Genomic DNA, 9920 nt, shown 5'->3' with positions numbered 1-9920 from the left:
TGAAATTGGTGCTCATCAGGAGTGTTCCTTACTCGATACCCCACTGCACCTTCACACCCAGGTAAGAACTATGGGAAAAGCACCTAGACAAAATCCATCTTTTCCTAATCTTTCTCTCAAAAAATAAACATTGTTTCGCAGCGAATTGACCCAAAATGTACCTGTGCAACTTTGCTACTTTTACAAGTGCAGTGTGTAAAGCAAATAAATGTGTTGTTATTTACAGTACTTGACAGTAGTTGCTTAATGTGAATGTGAAGCCTATCACACAGGATTTATTAGCTAACAGGCCAGTAGTGAATCTGAGCTTGAAGTAGAAGCTGCTACTAGGAGTACAGTAAACTATGGAACACATCACTGCTGTTTCAATGTCAGATTCATTGATATGGATATGTATATTACATGGTGTGATTAATCTGTTTTAGTGAGATATTACACACAATTCAAACAAGGGTCCGTCGGTGCTACCAGTTCTGATTCTGAACCTCCTCTTCCCCAGAATCCAAATGGCCGACTACAAGGTAACCGTGGTAACTGGCAAAATGCCCACTGCTGGAACATTCAACATACTGTCCATAAAACTGGTGGGCACTAAGGCAGAGAGTGATCATCAGTGGCTGAGGAACCTGAAGGGAGTTTACTTACCAGGGGCGGTAAGTCTGAGATGATCACTACCATAGTCTGGTTTGTGTACTGTATCACTACCAGCAACAAGGCATGTTTCCCATTGTTAATGAGCATACGATCAGCTAGTTGCTTTACCATGCCCTAACAGAGTCCTTCCTTTACCATGCCCTAACAGAGTCCTTCCATACCATGCCCTAACAGAGTCCTTCCTTTACCATGCCCTAACAGAGTCCTTCCTTTACCATGCCCTAACAGAGTCTGTCCTTTACCATGCCCTAACAGAGTCTGTCCTTTACCATGCCCTAACAGAGTCCTTCCTTTACCATGCCCTAACAGTCCTTCCTTTACCATGCCCTAACAGAGTCCTTCCTTTACCATGCCCTAACAGAGTCCTTCCTTTACCATGCCCTAACAGAGTCCTTCCTTTACCATGCCCTAACAGAGTCCTTCCTTTACCATGCCCTAACAGTCCTTCCTTTACCATGCCCTAACAGAGTCCTTCCTTTACCATGCCCTAACAGAGTCCTTCCTTTACCATGCCCTAACAGAGTCCTTCCTTTACCATGCCCTAACAGAGTCCTTCCTTTACCATGCCCTAACAGAGTCCTTCCATACCATGCCCTAACAGTCCTTCCTTTACCATGCCCTAACAGTCCTTCCTTTACCATGCCCTAACAGTCCTTCCTTTACCATGCCCTAACAGAGTCCTTCCTTTACCATGCCCTAACAGAGTCCTTCCTTTACCATGCCCTAACAGAGTCCTTCCTTTACCATGCCCTAACAGAGTCCTTCCTTTACCATGCCCTAACAGTCCTTCCTTTACCATGCCCTAACAGAGTCCTTCCTTTACCATGCCCTAACAGAGTCCTTCCTTTACCATGCCCTAACAGAGTCCTTCCTTTACCATGCCCTAACAGTCCTTCCTTTACCATGCCCTAACAGAGTCCTTCCTTGTTCTCTCCCTATCTCTCTCTAACAGAGTGATTTATTCAGCGTTAAATGCCCCGCCTCCCTGGGTGAGCTGTTAATGATAGAGCTGGACAAGGAGCCCCTCCTCATTACCGAAAACGCCTGGTTCTGTTCCAAGGTTACCGTGGAGACGCCGGAGGGGGACACGGCCAACTTCCCCGTCTACCGGTGGATCACAGACCAGGAGAAGCATGTGTTCAGAGAGGGCAAAGGTCAGATAACATCAACACTTAAAGGTCCTCTTTACATTTAAAATTAACATTCTTAAAGTCCAGCTGAAATGGACATCTGAGATCATCTAACGTCCGTAGTTTGACGTGATTCCAACTCAAACAGGCTATAGGGGCGGGACATAACGTTAAGAGGAATTTGACTGGAATGTTGACTAGTGGGTAGGTTATAACAACCTTAGACAGATTTGATAGACAGATAGCAGTGATTGATGGGTGGATGTTGTGAGATTATTGGTAGACCTTGCTCTTACATTGCTGATGTAAGCACTCGGGAGATTTTGTTTTACAGGAAGAAAAAAAATCATATGATTTTATATAAGATAACAACAAAACGGAAATTTAGAAAAATATTTGGCATATATTGTTAAATAGGTACACACCATGACCAAGGATGTGATACAAAATCGGATAAAACATCTTTAAGCAGTTTCTAAACTGTTAACAAGCTGGTCATACATGTCCCTAGCAATAACCTATATGTATAATACTATTATTAACACTTATAAATGTGTTATATTAATGTTAATAAGCATAATATTATATTAATGTTAATAAGAATCTCATAAGGAACGTATTACCTATTAACTAATGATTAATAAGAGGACCTTAATATAAAATGCTACCTACTACAACTACATGGTTGGATATAAGGTTGGTGGACAGTATGTCTCTTACTTCATTTCCTTCTTTGCTCCAGCGCGCAGAGTGTTTGAAGACAAGCATCCTCTGGCCATACAAAGCAGGTCAGACCAACTCAAGTCCAGGGGAAACGATTACAGGTGAGTTTACATTTGAACGGGGTCATGCACTCTGCAGATATTTACATAAACATAATTAATTCCTCATGACTGAATTGTAAGCGTTTTACTGTAGCATGGAGTTTCCAGAAAATCACACTGATCAATAGCTTTCAAACAAAGGGGGCTATTTTCATATTTTTCTCGTTTACAGCCTACATGTATTTTTCATCTAATTCTGAATCTCTGAATTGATGACTGATTTTAGGCAGCATCTTACCTCACTGTTTGAGCTCTGCCCTCGTCTCTCTCATGCTGTGTTATTTCCCAGCTGGCATGTGCATGGGGAGGGGATTCCCCACGGCATGAAAGCAGACAACCCGCTCTCTCTGCCCTACGAGGTCCAGTTCTCCTTCACCAAAAACCTACAGTTCCGCTTCACTGCAGTTGCAGCGTGAGTTTCAACGTGTGTGTGTGTGTGTGTGTGTGTGTGTGTGTGTGTGTGTGTGCGTGTGTGTGCGTGTGTCTATGCTTCCTTCTACCAGCAACACTCTTGATTGAATAACTATTTATTCAGCAATAATGTGTTGCTTTATTGAACCAGGTAGGCTGGTGATATGTGCAGGTGATATTTGTTTAGGGTGCAATAATTCTGTGTTGTCATACTTCCTCAATCAATCTTTCTGTAAGAAAAAAAAGGGAAAAAAAAGATGACCAATAGCTACACTGGTCTTGTATTGTGTTGTTTGGGGCTTGTGTTGCGTTGTTGTCTTATGTTACGTTGCGGGACGTTCTGCTCTGCTTTCCCATGCAGACTTGCAGAGCTGAACCTGAAGGGGTACGTGGATTCCGAGGAGCTTTGGGAAAAAATTGAGGACATCAGTGAAGTCTTCTCATTCAACAAGACATCGATCTCAGGTTTGGACACTGACAGACAAGTGCTCAGTTTTTAAGAACAGAGCGTTGATTTGAAGCCATAACTCGTACTGTAGTTGGTGAAGCAGCACCATGCAGACCCAGCTTCCAGAATGAGGGTTGTGGCCAGTTGAACATGCAGACACAGCTTCCAGAATGAGGGTTGTTGCCAGTTGAACATGCAGACACAGCTTCCAGAATGAGTGCTGTTGCCATTTGAAAGGTACCAGTTGTACAGTAGGGTCTGGAGTTAGTCTTCCAAGTTAGATTTCCAAGTGGCGTTAAAAACGGTCGCAGACCAAAATGCCTCTGGATGCAATTGGAGAAACCTATAACCAATCAGAGAAACAAAATGTGGGTTAGTCGTCGTATCATCGTATCAAATGGGTACAGTCGTTACCCCTATATTACAGTAGATAAACGATTTTTATCAGGCCAGAAAATATCTGCCGGGTAGAAGTCCGTCTGAATGGGAGCGTGAGCAGACTGATCTGTGGAGAGAAACAGAATGTGAGCTCAATCTGAAGGAATCTGAATCTGAATGAAACGTGATCAGGATGGCAAAGCCAGACAAGTAGTTGGAGCATAGCTGGAGAATCTGTGGGGCCGATTGTGGCAGTGCAATTGTGCCAACTGTGGACTGGCTTGGCTTAAAAAGTCTGTTAATCTGAACCAGGAGATACAGAGCACTGACACAGTTGGGTAACTTGCGTGATGTCGTATGAGCAGCTTCAGTTTGTCAGTATGGTTTCCCTCATAAGCACATGCTAAGGCTCAATATTGTATCATTGGGAATCCGACGTCAAGAGGTTGGTTCTAGACAGCAAAAATTCAAAATCTTGTTACAGAATGCGTTACTTTAAGTAATGTGTATTGTACAGTTCACAAACACAGTAACACAACTTGATGACTCTCCAGAGTACGTCCATGAGCACTGGAAGGAGGACGAGTTCTTTGGCTACCAGTTCCTGAACGGAGTCAATCCCATGATCATCCAACGGTGCTCGAAGCTGCCAGAGAACTTTCCGGTCACCGACGAAATGGTCAGACCCACCCTTAAAGGATCATGCAGCCTAACCAAAGAAATGGAGGTTTGTATTTGTTTGATGAGGAAGATGAAAACAGAGAGGGGTCCACTAAAACAAGCACACCCCAAGCATCTGGCAGAATTCCATTACATGGAACCTATACCATGTACATATGACCAATAAAGTACCTTCAATCTTGACTTATTTCTTATTGTACAGTATTTTACTCAACTCTGAGTTGATCTAGAGTTGATCTTTTAACAGGAAGGAAACATCTTCCTGGTTGACTACAAGCGTCTGGATGGAGTGACTGCTAACGTGATCCACGGGAAACAGCAGTACCTGGCCGCCCCTCTTGTTCTTCTGCATAAGACCCTGGATGACAAGCTGATGCCCATCGCCATCCAGGTACCCATCTTTGGACATTATACCTGCATACAATAACAACCATGATTTCCATACAATAATAGCCATGATTTTGCTAGCAGGTTTGTCTGTGACACCTTTCTTCTTCCATCCGCAGTTGAAGCAGAAGCCAGGAAACGACAACCCCATCTTCTTACCCACGGACTCCGAGTACGACTGGCTGATGGCCAAGACCTTCGTGAGGAGCGCAGACTTCACCGAGCACCAGCTCAACGTCCACCTGCTGCGCACACACCTCCTCTGTGAGGTGTTCGCCGTGGCCTTGCTGCGAAACCTACCCTCGGTCCACCCACTCTTCAAGGCTAGTAGACTGGAGATGTCCTCCATATTGTCAGAATCAAGAACATGTCAGGGTTATGGTTAGATGTTTGATGACACAGATGTTTTATCTGGAGACATTTTACCCCGCTTTCCTTACCCATTATTTTGGTGTAAGGAAATATCCGTACGATTCAGCAGCTAAGAATAACAGACAGCAGGGAAAAATCTCCATGTTAGACCTCTTTACAACATCCTCACAAGTTCTTACACATATTTAATTTTGTAATACTTGTCATATTAAATGTTTTCTGATTTAGCTCCTGATTCCCCACACACGCTACACTCTTCAAATTAACGTAATGGCCAGAAGCCTACTGATATCAGAAGATGGAGTCTTCACTCAGGTAAGAAGTTCCCAACATACTGCATCAATATAACAAGCATAATGTTGCAGGATTACATTGGTGGTGCATGGGACAAAAATATATGTGGAAGCCAAGCAGAGGGTGGTACAGATGTGCCCCCCTTTGATCGCCTACAACAGCAATTTCCTGCAATCTAGAGAGCCCTGAAAATGTAGAGGAGATATAGGACAAGACAGGAGGAGTAGGTCTCCCATCTTCATTTCCAGAACTGAAGCCCCCCCCAAAAGTAGGCGGTCACTGTTGCGAGAGAGGTAGTCGTCTCGGACCTCTGGTGGTCAGTCAGAAGTATCAATAACTCCTATACACTCATGAAAAAGAGAAAAATAATTCCTAGATCCACCCCGTAATTGGGATCCGCTCCAAAATCTAATCAGATCCAGGGTACCTTGGGCGGAATATATGTACTAAGTATGAGCATCATAGCTTTATGTGTTTTCGAGCAATGGTGTGAACAACAAGCCAATCCAGCAACGTATGTACAGGTAGCTAGATTGGCTTGTTGTTCACACCATAACTCAAAAACACATAAACACATACTTAACCACATACTGTACCCACCCACACACACACAGCAGTGAACACCCTACTGGCGCCTTGTGACAGCGCAAGTAACTACCGAATGTATGTATTAAAGTAGTCCTAAATCTACAATGTTATTGGCACCTCTTTGTACAGTAGAGTACCTTGTGTTTATCCAGTTCACAGCCTCGGGCGGAGAGGGGATGTTCACCATCCTAGGGAGAGCGCTGTCCTCGTTCCACTACAGCTCCCTCTGCATGCCGGAGGACATCGCTGCACGCGGCCTGGAGTCAGTCCCCAACTTCTACTACAGGGACGACGGACTCAAGATGTGGGACATCATCCACAGGTAGTACTGCTCACGGACAGCTTCACTCTTCTGCAGCGCCTCAGTGCACTATATGGATGGGCTTCATCTGAGGCCAAAGACAAAGACACAAACAAACGCTATTCCTGTCTCTTAGGTGTTGTAAAGGTCTTTGGTGGCTTTCCACAAAGCCTTAAGTTGCAGTTTGCTGTAAATGTATGTGTTTTCTGTGTGTGTTAACTGATGGCTGGCGCATGCTGTGGTTGTGTGTACTGTAGGTTCGTCGAGCGAGTGATTGGTCACTACTACAAGTCGGACTCTGAGGTCCAGCAGGACTCTGAACTGCAGAACTGGATCAATGACATCTTCGTCCATGGGTTCCTGTCCCGAAGCAGCACAGGTATTTAAAGTTCAGGGAATCACAATTAGCATGAGTGATGGCACTCACACATGAATGTTAGCTTCTGGAATCTCTTCCACACGCGTGTCAGTCAATTTACAAAGTAACTATTATCCGTTCTTATCACTTGTTTCTGTTCATTGTCCAGGAGTCCCCCAGTCTCTGACAACCGTGGCGGAACTTGTCAAAATCGTCACCGTGGTGATCTTCACCGGCTCAGGACAGCACTCGGCTGTCAACGGTGGACAGGTACTGTAGGCTTCTCTGTGAAGCGTTATTGACACTGCAGTTCAACACCATGGCACTGATACTGCCTTGGTCTGCTTCCATTACTGGAAAGAGAGCCTGTTAAATGAGCAATGAAGTTCATTTGACAGGAAGAATGCTTACTTTTGATCAGCTAGTTCACAGCCCGGCTTAAGAGTTGAATTCTTAACAAACCGCATGTTGGGCTCTTCATACAGCTTTCATATGGTGCAACGATGCAATGTGTAATCTCAATACAAAGCTACTACCCAACTGTCACACCCACAAATTGCAAGTTTTGATGAAATTCCTAACCGTCACTAATCATTATTCCTCTATCTCAGTTTGACTATGGTGGCTGGATGCCCAACAGCCCAATCTCCCTGCAACTCCCTCCCCCCAGTAGTAAAGGCCACTATAACAAGTCGCTACTGTTGAGGACCCTCTCGGATGTCGGCACCACGGTTCAGGGCATGTCCGTTGTTTGGCTTCTCAGCAGGCAGTCCACTGACTTTGTAAGTCTGTACGATATCTGCAATTGTGATGGTTCACTACCAGTCACAACTTCATTACCCAGAAAATAGTGTTTTTTTCACACTATAGCAATATTATATTGGAGTAGATAATATAGTAATATCTGGATAATATAGTAATCTCTAGTGTGTTTGGTGCGTCTTAGAATCAGAATGTGAAACATTTGTTTATTTCCTGGTTAGGTCCCTCTTGGTGAATACCCTGAGGAGCACTTCAGTGAGGACGCCCCCTGCAGGTTGATAAAGGAATTCCAGGCGGAGCTCAAAGCCTTGAGTGAATCTGTCAAGGCCAGAAATGCCAGTCTGAAAGTCCCGTACACCTACATGGACCCTGCGCTGGTAGAGAACAGTGTGGCCATTTAGATCGGACAAAGGTGGAGCGTGGCCACAACGTCCAGACACCCAGGTGATGTCATCTCCGAACTAGAGGCGTCAGAAACATTGAGATTATCATTAAAGACATATGAAGAAATGGGCCACCAGCCAAAAAGTTAACATTGCATGGATGTACCTATAAATGAATGTTTTAATCAAAAGAAAGAGCAATATGTAGATTTCAATAAAGAGACCTTTCGCAAATATGTTCATATTTCTTCACTGATGGATGTATGATTAGAACATGATTAGAAGGACTTGTTTAGAAGGATCTGCATTTGTAACAGCATTAGTTCAGAACCTCCTGGGAACTCACCCTGCTAGAGCTTGTACACCATGTCGGCATATCATTTCAGATTAACAGATTAACATCTCCTAATTTGGCTTGGAGATTGCATGCATTCACTTGCAATCGGATTGCATTGAAATTAAATTCACATTGCATAGTTTAACTGACAAATTGCATTAATAGTTGCATCATGTACCTTTTGTGTAAGAGATTTAAGATGCGCAGTTTGGTATGAATAGACTATTTCAACAGAGGTGAGAAGTCGGTCCTTTTAATATTGTGACATTTCGCAGAGCACAAATGTACAACAAATCATCAAAAAGATCATGCTAATTAATTTTAAAACCTGTTCCCTTATTTAAGTAGAGAGAGAGAGAGTGTGTGTGTGTGTGTGTGTGGGTCAGATCCGTGGTGAGGGAACATTGAGCAGTCATCTTGCTGATGCCTCTGTCTAAGTAGTGTGGTAGTTCATCTTCACTAGGTGGGTGGAGAACTGGGACAGAATTACATTTACATTGCATTACAGTCTTTTAGCGGATGCTTTTATCCAAAGCAACTTAGAATAATTGCATTTAATGTAGGTAGTCAGTGTTCTACTCACCAGAACTCATAAGTACATCTGCTTTCTAAACAAGTGACTAAGCATAATTTAGCTAGTGCTAAACATGAAGTGCAAGAGTAGAAAAATAGGAATACAATAGTTGCTTAGGAGGGAGGATCCTGATAGCACTTCTTGAAAAGGTGTGTTTTCAGAAAGATGGGCAGCAACTTTTATCCTGATGTCAGTGGGCAGTTCGTTCCACCACTACGAGGTGAGCTGCTACAGGGAGCCAGTGTAGGGAACAGAGAAGGAGAGTTGTGTGGCAAAACCTGGGTTGGTTGAACACCAGGTGAGCTGCAGCTTTCTGGACAAGTTCCAGAGGGTTAATGGCTGATGCCGGGGCCCCAGCAAGGAGGGAGTTACAGTAGTCCAGGCAGGAGATGACCAGGGCCTGGATGAGCACCTGTGCTGTTTTGTCAGTGAGGAATGTTCATCAGAAAGACCCAGAAGAAACAAAGACCACGAAGAAATCGTAAAGATAATTGTGAAACATCATGCATATTCAATTGAAGTATTAATCCCCTCAATAGTATACACTGATAGGGTGGTTGAAGGCGTACTCTGGGTTTGTACAGCACAGTAGTGATCATTTAGGCTACTCCGTCACACTGGTCATTCAGAAACCCGGTTGAAACAGAGCTCAGCCACTGTTCTTTCTTATTCTTATATAATCTGTGGAAAGCTACCCCAGACAGCAAGCGGATCGGGGCCATATACAAGCCAGATCTGGCCCTTGTGGCTTAGTTCCGGTCCATATATGGCCCAGAATCATTACACATCCGCTTGCTATCTGGGACAGTGTCTGACTTGGTAGCATTTATTGGTAGAACGGATTGTTACCTCCCTCTCTGATCAGCTGAAGTCAACTCATTCATCCGGCATCCAGATGGAAATGGAATCTGTGAATGACGGATAAAGAAGCCTCACCTACTGTACGTCACCGGTACAGATAAACACAAAGGGACATTTTGGCCGGGAACTTTATCTAACCTTAATTCACACTGGTTATTCATCCATGAGATGACCCCT

At 43.9% G+C, this 9920-nt stretch overlaps 1 protein-coding gene across 1 annotated transcript; it reads left to right on the top strand.

Annotated features, from left to right (window-relative positions):
* Nucleotides 1–506: 506 nt before the first annotated feature.
* LOC311322378 (polyunsaturated fatty acid lipoxygenase ALOX15B-like) lies at nucleotides 507–7989 on the top strand (the record flags this gene model as incomplete). The annotated part of the gene is made up of 14 exons (XM_084454444.1): nucleotides 507–653; nucleotides 1607–1808; nucleotides 2527–2608; nucleotides 2898–3020; nucleotides 3381–3484; nucleotides 4400–4572; nucleotides 4774–4917; nucleotides 5033–5236; nucleotides 5514–5600; nucleotides 6320–6489; nucleotides 6726–6847; nucleotides 6996–7096; nucleotides 7438–7608; nucleotides 7810–7989. The coding sequence occupies 14 exons, from the start codon at nucleotides 507–509 to the stop codon at nucleotides 7987–7989; spliced, it is 2010 nt and encodes a 669-aa protein (XP_084310570.1).
* Between the last annotated feature and the right edge of the window lie 1931 nt (nucleotides 7990–9920).

This window comes from Borostomias antarcticus, assembly GCF_949987555.1.
Source record: "Borostomias antarcticus genome assembly, chromosome: 20".
Classification (NCBI taxonomy): domain Eukaryota; kingdom Metazoa; phylum Chordata; class Actinopteri; order Stomiiformes; family Stomiidae; genus Borostomias; species Borostomias antarcticus.
Note: the sequence above shows the minus strand (reverse complement) of the source record. Positions and strands in the feature narration are given on the sequence as shown.